At 59.8% G+C, this 16,062-nt stretch overlaps 1 protein-coding gene across 1 annotated transcript in view; it reads right to left on the minus strand.

Annotated features, from left to right (window-relative positions):
• Positions 1-16,062, minus strand: part of LRP5 (LDL receptor related protein 5) — a 96,224-nt gene that overhangs the window by 63,349 nt on the left and 16,813 nt on the right. The window contains exons 2-3 of the mRNA XM_046014149.1: positions 5,731-6,127; positions 32-229 (exon numbers count right to left, since the gene is read on the minus strand). Coding sequence (XP_045870105.1) covers positions 32-229; positions 5,731-6,127 — 595 coding nt within the window. The remainder of the gene's footprint in view (positions 1-31; positions 230-5,730; positions 6,128-16,062) is intronic.

Here is a 16,062-nt window from a genome sequence, read left to right on the forward strand (position 1 = left end):
GGTAGGGACCCCCGCGCGGGTGGGCGCTTACCGGAACGAGCCATCCAGATTGGCACGGTGGATGAAGCTGAGCTTGGCGTCGGCCCAGTACAGCTTCTGCTCCTCCAAGTCGATGGTCAGCCCGTTGGGCCAGTAGATGTCAGAGTCCACGATGATTTTCCGGGTACTGCCGTCCATGCCTGCCCGCTCGATTCGAGGTGTCTCGCCCCAGTCTGTCCAGTACATGTACCTAACGAGGGGGCAGAGCACGAGCAGGGAAGGCTAGTCCGGGGCTTCTTTGTGTCTGTCTTTTGTCTACACGAGTGCAAACGTGTAAGACGGAGACTGAGAATTCGTCCCTGAATCTCGCCCACTAGAGGTAACAAGTGCTTAGGAGCTGGACTAGTCTCTCTTCCAATTTGTGTCCTAAGTAGTCAGGAACATATTAATTCTTTTTTTTTTTAATATTTTATTTATTTGACAGAGAGAAATCACAACTAGGCAGAGAGGCAGGCAGAGAGAAAGGAGGAAGCAGGCTCCCTGCTGAGCAGAGAGCGCGATGCGGGGCTCAATCCCAGGACCCTGGGATCGTGACCTGAGCCGAAGGCAGAGGCTTCAACCCACTGAGCCACCCAGGCGCCCCAGGAACATATTAATTCTTAAACCAAGTTGGCAAACCAAAATATGCTATTCCAACTTGTCCTCGGCGATCCCCTCTGAGTACCCTCTCTTTCTACTAATAGAAAACCTCCTTGTTCTCTTAATGGCGATAGGATATCGTAAATTAGTTACGTGACGCCACGTCCGACGTTTGAGTTCTTTCTGATTTTTTTTGCTACTACGAAAATGCTGCAAATGAACTGCTAAAGCCCATTAAAAATATGTAGGGTGGAATAGTGTTTGGCACATTAAAAAAATGAACCATTAAGCCAGGGAGGAATCTTAGATGTTTATTACTAAGAGAAAGAGCCAGTCTGGAAGGGTTATATACGGTGTGACTCCAACCACAGGACATTCTGGAAAAAGCAGAACTACAGAGACTAGAAAAAGATGAGGGGCTGCCCGGGGGTTCTGTTTAACAGCAACAAAAATAGTCTATTAAAAAAAACCCACAAGGTGGGCGTGACTGCAGTTCTGCCCGGAGGGGTTTGTGGGTGATTCATCACTGCCCTTCCACACCCTCCAGCCTCCAGGAAGGGGCAGGCCCCTCACACCCACGAGAAGCCACCCCCCCCACCAAAGGCTTCCTGATGTGATAGCCCACCAAGGAAGTGGACACGATGTGCGGTGACACCAGGCATCTGGGGTGACAGGTTCAAACCCCACCGGCACCCAGAGAACACATCTAGCTCTCCGGGGAGGCGAAAACCCAGCGTGCTCCTTGAAGCCGGGCTGGGGTTCCTGGGGGCAGCTCAGAGGAATGACACCTGCCTGGAGGACACGGGCCCCTTGGGTTCCGGTCGGACATGGACGTGCCATGGGACACGCGGGTGGTCCGCCCGTGTCTCCCTGCTGACAAGGAGGACAGCGTCCAGGTTCCCTTGGAGAAGCCCTACTGCCACGAGTGGTCTTTCCCCATGGTGCAGTCTCCCCTCAACTGCCCTCCTCCCAGCGTGGGTGGGCATGGGTGGGTCATGGCTAATCAGCAAATCCCATAACCCTTGGCCTCAGGGATGCCGGGCCACCGGGAGTCTGCCTGGACCCCCGCCCCACCTGCGCCACCGTGGGAGGCCCGCGGGTAGTGCAAATCCAGCGGGGGGAGACCGTGCACTGTCCCTTCTCTGGCATCCTAGTTCCGGGCCCACAGACCCTCTCTTTGCTTCGAGCTGCTTCTTCCAACTTGGCAAGTCCCCCACCGCTCTGGGCTCCGCTTCTTCCCAGGTGGGATCTCTTCCCCTCTCAGCAAATTCTGAGCTGCTGATGTGGACCAGGGGCATGGGGACAACAAGCCCCACCCTGCCTCTCAGGGGTGCTCGTCCAGTGGGCCCCCTGCGGCCATGGGAGGGGTGGGTGCTGCAGGGCCACCCCACGGGTGAGGCCATACAGCCTTCCTAGCGGGGGTGTCATTCTGAGCCGATGCCAGGACGATCTGCTGGAGGAGCTGTGACAGGTCCCTGAGCCACGCCAAAGGCAGCCTCCTGCCCACGTGGCCGCGAGGTTCCTGTCACCGAGCTCCCCTGCTCTCCAACCCAAGTGGGGACAGACAGGAGGAGAAAGCGCCCGCACACAGAACTCCTCTCCCAGGGGCCTCTCTTGCACTCTCTCCTCTGCAGCTAGTGAGCACTTGGCTGACACAGGGGAGCAGGAATCGCTCTCCCCACTGGACAGATGGGAAAACTGAGGCTCCGGAAGGCGGACCTGCCCCAGGCACGTGCCAGCGGCTCCGGAAGCACCGCATGGCTCTCTGAGTGAGGCCAGGGCCTGGCCGTCGGGGGACTGTCCCCTGGGCCAGGAGGCCCAGAGCATTGGCGTGCTTTTCCCAGTAGCGCCGGGCGGGCAGGTGCTGTCGGCCTGCTCAGCAAAGGCTCCCGCCCACCTGCTGCAGACACCCTCCTTCCCAGTGCCTGTCCCGCCCCCCAGCAGCCTGGAAGGAGCCAGCCCTCCCGCCATCCACCGAGAAGGTATCAGGAGAATCGATCTCAGAGCCATCGCTCGTAACCTCCCTAGCTGTCCTGCGGCCGGCAAGAAAGGCCGGAAAATGTGAAGGCTTTGGACCTGTGCAAGGAGCATAATTCAAATTCCTTCCCCGGGCTTTCCTAACAGAGGCCCGCTGGTTTCCTTAAATGGGGACTTTGGGAGCCACTCCGTTCCCAGAGACTCGCTGGCGTGGATGTGCTTTTGTTAAGTCCTGAGGCTGCCGCAGGCCCAGCCCGGTTCCCTGGGGGAGGTGGAATCCACTTCCGAAGGAAAGCACGGCTGCCTGGTCTTCGGGCGGTCGTGGGTCGTGGCTGTGTGTTATTTTAGGGAAGGACCATTCTGCATTTTAAAGAAGGGGTTGGGTTTCAGCCTGGCTTTAACTTGAGTCCGGGAGCGACTGCAGCCCCTCGCTGGCTAATGCCGGCCTGGGCCTCCCCTCAAAGCGCTGGGCTGGTGTCTCTCCGGCTCCCGGTACTAGGTTCCAGGTACTTGGGGCCAGAGGGCCCTCCCCAGGGCTGGCTCTGCCACCCCGGGGGGCCCTTGACCCTAAGGAGGGTGATGGCTTCCCTTAACCCTGTCTGGATGCTTACTTTGCTACCTGGGCCCAAGAGGACGGAACAGGCATCTCAAAGCTTCACCATAGGGGAAGTGTTGGGGGAAGGCCAGTTCGGAAGTCCTTCCCAGGGCATCAACACCAGTCAACTTTGCCCCAGGGGCTGGGGGTATTGGAAAGAATTCAGAGGCAAGATCAGAAAGGATTTCAAACATTTAGTAAGAAAAGCCCGAGCTAGAGAATGACTGACTCCCAGTGATGGTACAAGCAAGGCCAGCCTGGACATGAACATGGAGAAGACCGCTCCCCACCAAGCGCCAAGCACCTCCCACCAAGCCCCGAGCACCTTCCCAACCAGGAACCCAGAGCCTCCCCGCGGAGCACAAGCCCCTCCCAACCAACCAATGTTTGGTCACAAGGGAGAGGTCATGAGGAAGAAAGGTCACAAGGAAGAAAGAAGACACATGGGCACGGACATGGAGACTGTATTTGGGGTGGTGAGCGAGCGGCATCTTTAGTGTTTCAAGGACTAAGACTCACTGAAGCCGCTAACTGTTCTTGGCGTTTTCTGCATGACCTGGGACATGGTCCCACCCTGAACAGATGGGGACACTGAGGCACAGAACAGCGGTGTGCGGCCCTTGCTTCTTGCCTTTGTCTCTAACCCACATGCAAAGAACCAGCAAACCTGTGTGGTTCTGATCCCGAATCTGGCCACTTCTCACCCACAGCCCACTAGCTTCCTGATCCACGCCCCCACCTTCTATCACCAGATCCTGGTGATAACTGCATACGACCCCCCGCTCCCACCCCAAAGTCCACCCTCACTCCAACGGCCAGAGGGACCCCCCAGCAACTCTTCCACTCTAAACACGACCTACCCTTTCCCCTGCTCTGTGTCCTCCATTTCCCCTTCACTTCACTACAGCCCCACCAACAGGCCAAGCCTCCTTCTACCCCAGGGCCTTTGCACTGGTCCCTTAACGCTGCCTAGAATATTCATCCCCCGGATGGCCACATGGCTCTCACTCTCATCTGCTTCAGGTCTCTGCTCAAATATCACCCACAGATGTTCCTAGTCTCCTAACCTAAGACAGGAAGCCCCTTGCCTCACCCTCTTTGTCTTCAGGCCCCATGTTATTCTCCTCCATGGCACACATCCCTCTGGGACATACTGTCTGCTTATGGTCTTCTCCCTCCAGTGCATTGCAAGGGCCTCGAGGCGGCACCCCTTAGCCTCGCCCATCACTGACAATGTCCCCTCTTAGCCGGGGAGACTCAGCCCATGCCAGCCACCACCTCCTAAAGGCTGGTTGGATTCCAGGAGTCCTGGGTCAGCCTGGCCCCTGGCAGCTCAGCCTGCTTGGAAGGGGGGGCAAGAGGGGCCACAGGGAAGTCAATGTCACGTTTGGCCCCCAGGAGGCTGGGGCTGAGGGGCTCCGCTGGGGTAGACACACCAGGCCTGTCTGGTCTGACTCCCGGGCGATAAACCCCAGACCATCCCTGACCTCATGTGGTGTGTTCACGGAGGGCACGAGAGCCGGGGGGTGCGTTTGCTAAGTTAGCACACGGTCAGGCAGGGTGCTCGCCCACCACAGCACCCCTGCACCCTGTTCCCCAGCCATCCAAACACCAGCCTCGGCGAGACAGGCCTCCACCTCCTGGCCCCTGTTCCAGCCACCTGGGGCGGGCTGACCAGGAAGAGAAGGCACCGCCAGGACCAGGGCAAGCAGGCAGCATTGGGAGCAGAACCCGGGGGTCCTACTGTGTTCCTGTTCAAGATGTCAGGGAGCGACCCACCTCCGACCACCGAACCAGCAGAAAACCAGACACACACAGCCGTGGGTCGGCTGCCGCCACCAGGCAGCCAGACACCTGCCACCCAGGTAAGGCTGTGTCACTCCCAGGCTGTGGGAGGAGGGGACCGAGGGCAGAGGGGTGACAGGGCAAACTGCTCCTACTCGGAAAAGTCTAGAATGGGCCCGGCCGGGCTGGGCTGTGCCACTCGGCCACCTCCCCATGATCTGTCCCTCCCAGCCTTCAAACCCCAGGATGTTCCTAGCTTCATTGCCGCTCCCACCGTCCCTCCTGGAACTCAGGGCTGGGCCCTGAGCCTTCATGGGTCACGGTGAGCTCAGCTAGACGGGGGAGCAGAGGAGAGCAGAGGGCTTCCGGAAGAGGCCAGAGAGACAATCCGCCCGGCCAGTTCCACTTCTGGACAAGGACCTTCACCTTTTATACCGTTTTCAGCGAATGCCGTTAGAAAGGTGTGGAAGGCAGAGATTCAGCCTGCGGGAGGATCTGCACCGCCTCGGACGCCATCACACACACAGCAGAGACCTCGTGATGCATATCGGGAGCCTTGGACGCAGCAGGTTTCAAACAGAAACCGAAGCATGGCCTTTCAGGGGGAAATGGTTCCCAACACCAGGTTCCAAAAGGCAAACTCCTTTTAAGATGGCCAGGTTTGCCCTGAAAAAGCTGCTTGGGCTCAAGTCAATTCAAGAGGGAAACTAGGGTCCCCCGGGCCCCCCCGCCAAGGAGGAAGGAGCTGGGCTTACCCATGAGCGGGATCCAAGGCGATGGCCCGTGGCTGGTCGAGGTCCTGCCAGAATAGGACCTTCCGTGACGTACCGTTGAGGTCGGCCACCTCGATGCGGTTGGTCTCCGAGTCCGTCCAGTACAGCTTCTTGCCGACCCAGTCGCAGGCCAGGCCGTCGGGTGACACCAGGCCGGAGATGACCACGTTCTGCACGGCGACCCCCGTCTGGTTCAGGTAGGTCTGCTTGATGGCCTCCTCGCTCACATCCGTCCAGTACACGGCTCCCTTGGAGAACTGGAAGTCCACGGCGGCCGCGTCCTCCAGGCCACTGACCACGATGGTGGACTCCAGCTTGACTCCGCCGGCGTCCACCAGCCGCACGTCCCGGCGGTTGGCGAACAGCAGGAGAGGCGAGGCTGCGGGGGCAGGGGGGAAGCGATCGGTGAGGACCGGATCTGAGTCGGGGGTCCCATGCCCCGGCACAGGGGGCCACAAGCCCCGAGAGCTCCTGGCCCCCGCACCCGCACCCGGCCCCTCTGCTCCTTCCTCCCGCTCCCCTGGGCGCAGGCAGGCAGTCCCAGGGGACTCTTCCTGCCACGCCTGCCGCTCACACCAGGATGCCACGGCCAGGCCACCTGGCACCTCTAGGGGCTACAGAGAAGTCACAGTAGCCTGATGCAAGAGAAGGGGACGTGGGGGCACAGTCCTGGCCGGGCCTCGGGATTCCCTTACCGTTCCCAGACCCGTTGTCCCAGCCCAGGACCCTTCCTGGCACTGTCCTCAGTTTCCCTCTCCGGGGTGCCACCCCTCAGCCCATACCCCTTCAACAGCACCCTATGCCACAGCAGGGCTGAGAGGCTGCCACGGCCAGCGCCGGGCTCCAACCCGGGCCACGCCCCTGAGGACATGGGGGACACGAGGAGGGCTGGAGGTCAGGACCCCCTTGGGGCCCCACCACTGCCGCCAGCGCCCGGCATCACGGCGTCACAAGGCAGGGAGGGACGCTTGTAAAGATCCGACGGGGCGGCGCAGCTCCATGTGAGCCGGGCATCCCGACCTCCTGCGAGGAGATGGCCACAAAGGGTGTCTGTCCCGGACCTCCCTGCCCCAAGCAGACACAGACAGAGAGGAAAGAACCTTCATCATCACAGGCCGCCAGGTCCCTGCAGATCACCCGTGCCACGCAGAGCCGTGCAGGCTCCCCTGCAAGCGTCCTGGGGACCCCGTGAAGGGCGTGGGCTGTGGAGGGCGTCGCGCCCACTCTGCGGACGGGGAAGAGGAGACCCGGAGGGGTGCCCGCACAGCCAAGTTCAACAGCACACTCGCGGCCTCCGCGCACCGGACCACTTGTGCGCTGGGCGCATGGGTGCGTTTGGTCTGCAAACATACGTCACTTTTCTGTGTATACTGACTTCACTAAAAAGTTTTTAATCGTTAAGAAATGGGACTTTTCCTGTTTTCCCAGCTTCTTACCGGACTCACTCCCAGCACGCTGCGGGTCCACCTGCCCGGCTTACAGCGCTCCTGGCCCTGCCCGGGGCCGGCACACAGCAGGGGCCCTGCACATCCGGTCCCGGCGCCCCACCCGCCTCCCGCACCCCAGCTTTAAGGAGGTCCGTTACCTCTGCCCTGGGAGAGGTGGGAAGGAAGAGGGGGACTGTCCAGAAGGGTGTCGGTCCCCACCCCCAGCTAGAGGCCCCAGGGAGTGAAGAGGGACGCCCACCGCCGACGGCCTGGCCAGAGGCCGGGCGCCATCTGCGACGCGGGAGCCGGCCAGCTCTAGAGCACAGTGGGGGAAGGGAGAGGATGCCCAGACTGGGGAGGGTCCAGAACCTTCAGAGGAAGAGCCCACCAGGACCAGAGGCAGGTAGGCCTTCACTGCAAACAGGGTGGGTGGGGTCTGGACGACACAGCGACGCAGGCAGGCAAAGCCACCACCAACAGAGACACCCCACAGCACACCCAGGGTGACGGGGCAGGCCTGGAGCACATTCCCATTCATCACTGTCGTGCTGTTCCCGGTCACCCAGAGCAAGGATCACCAGCCATCCCGTTCTGCCAGTGAGGTTTACGGCGCCCAGACCCCTGAGGTTCCCACGGCCAAGTCCCCTGGCTCGTCCCCACTCACCCAAGCAAGGCATGACCGGATAGGCGGAGCTGAAATTCCACACTGTGATTCTCTACCTTCTGAGGGCCACAAGGCTCTCTGATAAACGGATCCTCTCCCCAGACACAGACCCCACACGGGTGCACACACAGTGCGGCCACCAAGACCTCATGACGTCCTCCTACCAGGGAGGACCCAGCTCCAGCCCGACGACCCGTTGCTAAAGCAAGCAGAGGCCGGGGGTAGCTGCTAACTTCTGGAAGTTAGCATCTGTCCCAGGAGGGAGCAAGCTCCCCGTGGCCACAGGTATTCAAGCACTAGTAGGGGACTACAGGGGAGGGGCTGCAGGGGAGACGCACCAGGTGTGAGCATCATCAGGGGGCCGGCCCCACAGACAAGCAGCCTCCCATCGGCTGGAGCAGCCGCAGGGGAAGCACGACGGAAGAGGTACCCCGGGGGTGGGCAGCAAGTGGCCAGAAACCCAAAACACCCTGCCCCGCAGGAGAGGAGCCTAGGCTGGGGAGAAGGCGGGGGGAGGAAGGGAGCTCCTAGAAGCTGCCCCAGGCACAAGAAATCCTAGCTCTGCTCTGTACTTTCTCCCCAAACTGGAAAGACCACATTTTCATCACGGTTTATACTCTGGGCAGTTCAGGTGCACCCTTCAAAGGCCACAGAAGGGGGGGTGTTCAATTTCTTGTGCTTTTCCCAAAGTGAGGCTCTCGGGGAGGGGAGCCACCCTGGAGAGCCAGGGGTGGGTGGGTGGGCGGCGGACGAGGTTCCGTGCAGCCCGGTGGGCGTGGCCCCACCCGGCAGGCCTTTTCCAGAAGGAGCCGCTCCTGCTTCTGGGATGTTTAGAAAGCATGGCACACTCCACTCCCGAGTCCCCAGAGGCACCCGCCTCACCCCTGTCCCCACGGGAACTCACAGCAAGGCGGGTTTCCCCAGCTGACACAGGGAGCACCCACCCTCCTGGTGGTCGGCGCAGGGCCTGGGGAACGCGGGCCAACGTGGCCCTCCCACTGGGAGACACGGCATCCTGGGGGCCGTTCCTCTCCCACCGGTGGAGAGACCCAGGGCAGGATGGCCAGGAGCCAGCCTGCCACGCGGATGATGGTGGGAACAGGGCCGGACGGAGCAGAAGAGAGCAGAGCAGAAGGGAGAGGAAGCTCTCAAGACAGCAGTCAGGAGAATGGTGCCCTGCACGGAGACTGGGACAGAGCCGGATGGTGCCCTGCACGGAGACTGGGACAGAGCCGGCCAGGAGAGTGGGGGCAGAGGGCCGTGACGCACCATCGGCAATATGCGGAACCCACCTCCATGTCCACCATCACAACAGGGAAACAGACAATAAGCAATAAATACAGTAGATAGGCCAAGTTAGTCCCCTGAGACTTCAATGGGTGGTTTGGGAAAACAGAGCAGGGTAAGGGGTCTGAGTGGGGGGGGGGGGGGGGGGGGCTGTCTCTTCACGTAAGATGGTCAGGACAGTTGCCCTAAGAAAGTGACAGTGGGGCAAAGACATGAAGGGGTGAAGGAAAGGTGGAAGGGAAAGCGTCACCAGCAGAGGGAATGGCCAGTGCAAAGGTCCTGGGGTGAAGCATGTGGGAGGAACAGATGCCGGTCCTATGTGCTCCTTCCCTGTGCGCCCATATGCCCAAGACCCTCTCAGCTCCCTGGGATGAGGTAACTACAGCTCCGGGAAAGGGAACCTGACCTACCCCAGGTCACTCTGCCTGGGGACGATTTGTTGACTCAGAACCTGAGCTTCTGGGCAGTGAGAAGGAATCACGGGAAGAAAGAGCGCAACGCGAGAGGGAAGAGTGGGGGGAGGATGGACGAGAGCAGGAGCCACCGGGCGAGGCCACCTCCTAGCTCCGACACCCGCACGGGTCACCGGGAAAGAACACACTGTCACCGGGAGGCCGCAGACGCCAGGAAAACCCTGTCGGAAAACACAGTAGCAACTGGTATCAAGGACCACGAAAACACCTAAACCCTCCCCCCGCGGGGCACCCTCGCAGGAATCACCCCCCGGAGCCAGAGGGAGGAGGACAGTCCTGACTGCGGTACCGGCTGCTCCCCTTTTTAGAACCAAAAACGAACAAAATATCTCCAAAGGCGGGGGTAACCAGACTGTCCTCTCAGCATAAAATCACACCCACAGAAGCGTAGGAAAGTGGCTGCAGGGACATCGGAGAAGGGCACGATCACGTGTTGGGTCACGACGCACCCACCAGCCTGACTTCAAGCCGCGATCTGTACTCGCACAGTTAATGCCAACGCGCTGGGCGGGCACGAGGACTGAACGGGACGCCGGGGAAGGCGACCTTGCCGGGTCTCTGGGTGGACAGACTTGTCCTGTGTTCGCTGAATTCCGTTTATGTTGCTACGACGTTATCTGCGCCAATATATTTTTCAGGACCCAAAAGAGAAGGGCCAACAGACCGCGTCCACACTCACACCCCCGGAGCCAGCCTGGGGCGACCGCCCAGACCTGCCTCTCGGATGGCAACATCTGGTCTGAAATGAGGGCGATCGTGGTACCTCCACTTCAGAGACTGTGGGGCGTGACCCGGGCGATTCACCCAAAGGTCCGGCCCAGAAGCGGCACATCTGAAATGTTCAGTGGACAGTGGCCGGGGCCGGTAATACATCCTCCGTCCAGTCCCGGGCCGGCCCTGCTTCACAGGAATGTGCGTGGATGCGGACTCGGGGGCCTGGCCTCTCGCCATGAGACTGGAGGCAAAACTTCAGAGGCAGGAAACAAGATCCACGCTTAAAAGGCACCTCCGGGCCCCGAGCAGCCTGAATCCCCCTGCGAAATTCTCCCTCGGTTTAACCAGCCGCCGATGACCCTTTCTGTGACCCTGGATGTCCACAACCCCTTCTTGCCACGACCCACGAGTCCTGTGGGTTCTCTGCACCTCCCTGGTGGGGGACTGGGAGCAGGCCCTCCCACCTGCTTGCAGGCGATCGGATGTTCCCAGCCCCCCTCTGCGGAGCAGCGCCGGACAAAGGCCGGCTCCTTCTCCCTCCTCCCTTGGGGACCAGGACCTGTGACCAATTCCCAGTCCCCACCGCAGTAGGATCAGGAGTCTGAAAACCCAGCGCCGGCCACCGCACACTACCCCATGTAAGCATATCCAGTATTTATATATAGAATTCATAGCAGATGTCTGGCTGTCATTCCAATGGCTGTATTTTACACCGTTCACATGGCTACACCGAACACAGCCCGCTCAAGGTAACCCAATCCTCTGTGACTCCACCAAAGAGGCAACAGTTTTAGTCCTTGCCTGCCTGATACCCGGCGAGCACTGTATCGCTCACCGGAGCAGCGAGGCCTGGGCACCAGCTGTGGCGGGGGCGGGGGGCTTTCGTCCCACACCAGCCCTCGAGGGAGGGAAAACTACGTGGGGCCACATTCAAGGAGCCTGTGTCAGTTGGACAGGACACGTGCTCCGCACATAGTTAACTTGAGCAAGAAGAAATGGCAGGTGAGTGCCAGACGGGAAGTACCCGGAGCCTGAAGGACAGCGAACCTCCGGCTGGTCCTGGTGGGCTTCCTGGAGGAAGTGAGACCAGAGCCTTGAAGGATGAATAAGACTGTGAATGCCGAGCGTGCCCAGGCTCAAGACCAAGATCCATCCTTGCACTCAAGGTAATTTTACTCACGACGGCTCACAGGCAACTTGCCTGACAGCTCTGGGGGCCTTCTAGTAGTTTCTCGAACTGGATACGGACACGACCCGCCTGCACACCCCATCCCCAGCGGCAGGAGCTCCAGCAAGACTCCCCTGCTCGTGCCACAGCTCCAGCTACACCTGGGTCCACTCCCGCCTTCCCTCTGCTCTGCTCTCATCTTCCTGTCCAGCCCTGAACCAGACCCACGCGCCCCACACGGGGCAGAGCCAGCCCCTCCGGATTCCTCCGCAGCACGTCCTGGCTGTCTCGGGCCGCTGAGGCCCGCTACACGCTTTTACAACGGGCTCCCTGAGTTGCACGGGCTCTGCTGGGAGGTTTCATGAAATCTTACAGGCTTCTCAGTATGAAAAGGCAAGAAAAGTCACCACGCAGCCGGTGGGAAGAAAGACCCACAAGGATGCTTACCGCACTGCTGTCTCAGAGCGAAGGCCTGGCTTTGGGAGCACATCGATGTCGCCGTGGGAGGCGGGTGGAGGGGACGCTTGCACGACTGTGTGACCGTACTCCATGCCACGGGGCCGGACGCTTGTACGCGGTGAAGACGCTAAATTTTATGTGCTGTGTGTTTTAACACAACATAAACCAAAACGGATGGTGCAGTAACATTACAGAACGTTACCACCTACTGAAGAGAACGACTTGGGACTCCCGGTAGAGCCCGCATTCGGGGTCTGTTTAAACGTTGAGCTCTCATTAAAGCGTGTCGCAGTGTGCTCCATATCCGTGTATTTGAGCCAGTGTAGACTCACTAGCTCATTAAACGGGTTACGACGTTCCCGTTAGCTCTGATGTCCATTCCTCCCTGCGCGCCGACAGCGAGACTCCCTGCACGTTGGCCCTGGTTCCTCTTAGCACCTCCCCACGGCCCCCCAAGGATTTCTTTACTTTCTGGCCCAATTACACGCTCCTGACACAGGTGCCCCTTTCCCTCCCGCAGGCCTGGCACCGGCCTCTCCTCTGACGAGTTCTGGCTCGTCTCCGGGGAAAGTGAGTTTTGGAAGCCCGGACCTGGCCACAGCTGTGCTCACTGTCCCTGGGAAGTCACCGTCTCCGGGGCTGTCGGGAGACAGAGCTAGGGAACACAAGCACGGGCCAGCCCCATCATCCGCACACAGCCCGTGTCTGGGCGGGCCACTCACCACGTTTTATCAGAGCCCCCAAGTCACCCGTAGAGCGTCCGTGGTCGTCCCTTGGACACGCACACGCAGGTGGAAAGAGCCATCGCCCGACCAGCGTGTCCCACCGAGAGGGACCGAGACGACACTCTTGCCACAGCGTTTCCGCTCACACGGCAAGCCGGTGTCCTCACCGCACCCCTCCTTGCTTCTCGGCGGCCCGGCGCCCCAGGCCACGTCACTACCAGCACCCCCACGCCGCACCCCGTCACCACCCGGTTTCCTCACGAGCCAGGGGCCAGCATCTGGGCCCGGAGGAAGGCAGGACACCGTGGAGTCGTGCTGAATCCACAGACCAACGTGGGAGAAAGTTGCCTCTCCAGGATAGGGTGTTCCTATCCGTGCACATGGATTTAAATCTTGCTTAGGGTCCTTCTATAAAACTGTATCATTTTTCCAAACAGTCTTGTACATTAGTACTTAGATGGAATCCTCGTTCAAACTATCATTTTTAAAAAAAAGTCACAGGAATCCAACAGAGAGAAACTGCAGAATTCCCTTAACGGCTCTGATAAAGCAGACCTCAACGGCACTTGGGCTGGCGCGGGGGCTCGTTGAAGGAGCTGTGGAAGCCTCTTGCCCCCCTCCCCCCCGGGCGGGAAAGTTCTATTTCCCCTTTGAGAGGAAATGCAGGAAAGGCGCTGATCTGTCTAAAATGAGGGGGATCAAGGAGAAATCGGTGCGGTTCCCAAAAGTGTGAGTGAACTCGTCGCCAAGTACAAGGAGCCTAACCTTGACTGCTTAGCGCTGAACGCAGGGATGTTAAAATGGCTGGAAAATGTCTGTGGCTTGACTGTGAGCACCGATCTCCGCAAAACCCCAGGGCAGCTTCTCACGGCAGCTTCCAGACTACGGTCATATTAAACGCCCAGACAACCCTTTATGTGGGCAGTTTCTCAAAGTCGGGAACGTCCCCAATGCGGGCCTCTGTACCCCGATGCCCGGAGCAAGGGGGGCGCCCTGTCACTGGGGCCAGAGGCCGCGGTGACTGCCATCCCAGCAACGGTCTCATCTTCCATCTGGGGCTTCCCACTCAACGAAGAGAGGCTCCCCCCCACAACACGTCCTGCAGTCCCACAACGCTCCAAAGGCGCGACTTGACATTTACAACAATAATATATGTTGGGTTTCCTTTAACTGAACAGATGTTCTGCCTTTTATGGAAAGCTCAGGAAAGTCCAAGTGGTCGGCCTGAATGGGCCAAGCCAGAGCGGAAACCTCGAGAACCTCTCCCCAAAGTCCGGGGAAGATGCTGCTCCCCGCTCTCCCCGCACCTGCCCTGTCACAGCCCCCAGAGCCTCCCCCCCTCAGCTGTCCATCCCGGACCCAGTCCCCGAGGATCTGCCCAAATGCCTCTCACACCCTCAACCTGGTCCCAGCCCCCAGGGTTCCCGCAGGCCCCCACTCCCCCCAGAGAAGACCAAGGAGACCGGGCCCTCCCTGGTCCCACACCCGGCCCGGGTGAAAGCGGGGTCCTCCATGAGACCGCCCAGCTGGCGTCGTCTCCTCGGGGCAGGGATGGCCGCTGCCACCCACGGGCCCAGGGCACAACAGGGTCCAGCTGCCTGCGGGGGGGGGGCACCCCTCCAAGGCTGGGCCTGGCACGTGGGTCTTCTGGCAGAGCGCCCTCCTTCTGCCCTTCCTGTTCCAGGCGCTGTCCCCATAGCCACCCAGCCATCGATCAGGTATGCTGACGGTTGCACAAAAATTACAAATACATTTTTGCTTCAGATCCAAAGCAGATACAGCCAAGGCTGGCATAAGACGATAAGCCATTACAAAGGACTGCTTCTCTACCCACGCCCACACCAAGGCCGCTTGGGATAAAAAGCAAGAGCTTCCATTACAACCCCAAGTGTGGGGAGTTCAGAACAGACAAAACTTGAGTGGTGCCTCCCGGGACGAGGTGGGCAGGGAACAGTTAGAAAGAAGCTCGAGGAATCTTCCGGAACACCAGAAGGTCTACTCTTGACCTGGACTATGACGCCAAACTGTGGACATTCATTGGCGAATGTCTCTGCTGAGGTCTATGCGCATTGCTGGACACAGAAGCGAGGCCGCCACCTCCCGTCGCACCTCCCGTGTCCCAGCCAGTCACAGAGGCCGGTGCCAGGCCCTCAGGCTTGCCTCGCACCTGCCGGGCTCCCAGTGTCTGCCCACTGCTCCTCCGTCCACAGGCTTGCCAGCCTGGGCTCACAGCGCCGCTCAGAGCCACCCGCTTCCTCTGGCTTGGTCACCCCATTTCTGCTGTCCCCAACTGCCACGCTAGGCTTCCTACCCCTAGCGTGCACGCGCGTGCGCACAGACACACATACACACAAACACACACACACACACAGGGTAATTAACTCTGAGGCCCAGGCAAGTTTCCAGAGCAGGGACCACATTGCAAAGGTCAGGGACGCAGACAGACAGGAAACGACAGGGGCAGGTTTAGGGGGTGGAGCAGGAAAGAAGAAATCAGTTGCAAAAGATACAAAGAAAATGAAGTTTCAGACACCTCAGAGCACAAAGAAGCTTAGAGGAAAGCCCTTAATTAGGCTTTTCATTAAACAGGGAAAAGGGCTGGTGGGGGGTCCCCACTGTCCCCCTACTTGTGGGGGAGCTGTGCCCTGGGGCAGGCATGAGGACACTCCGGCCCCGTGCTGAGGAAGAGCCTGGGCTCGGGTACTCCGCAAAGTCCTGGGAGACAAGCAAAGGCCCAGGACCTGGCACGGACCCATCGAGACCTGCCAGAGGGACCCCTGAGTATCAGTCTGGGTAGCCCACTACCGCCAGGGTCCACTGTGAGGTTCCCAACCCTGGCCCGAGTGACATGGGCCCCTTCCAGGGGTGACTGTGTGGCCCTAATTCCCACCCAGCATAGGCTCACCCCTAACCCAGGACATGTCCAAGGATGACCGTCAGATGGTCAGCAAGCCTCCCACCATGCAAGTCCCAGAAACCACTTCTCAACTGAAGCCAGACCCCAGCACCAAGCCCCCAGCCCAAGTCCCACACAGGTCAGCGGACCCCAGAGGGATGGGCAGGGAGAGGAAGGAACTGGCATCTGCCGTGGGCCTATAGCGCATCACCCTCCACCTTATCCCAACTCAATCTCAAAACACCTCCTGACCCGGCCTGACGGAGGAGCAGTTTTATTTTTATTTTATTTTATTTTATTTTTTTGGAGATGATGAATCTCTCCAGCAGCTCACGGAGGTCACAGAGCAGGCAATGGCGGGGGGGGGGGGGGGGGGGCTGAGGGTTGGAACCCCCGATCCTAATCTGGCTCTTTCATCCACTGCCTCCCACCATCCCCCCATCTCACCCGAGTCTATTTGAGGGGACAAATCCCAGAAGCAACCAACAAACCACCTCGCGG

This window comes from Meles meles, chromosome 8 (assembly GCF_922984935.1).
Source record: "Meles meles chromosome 8, mMelMel3.1 paternal haplotype, whole genome shotgun sequence".
Classification (NCBI taxonomy): domain Eukaryota; kingdom Metazoa; phylum Chordata; class Mammalia; order Carnivora; family Mustelidae; genus Meles; species Meles meles.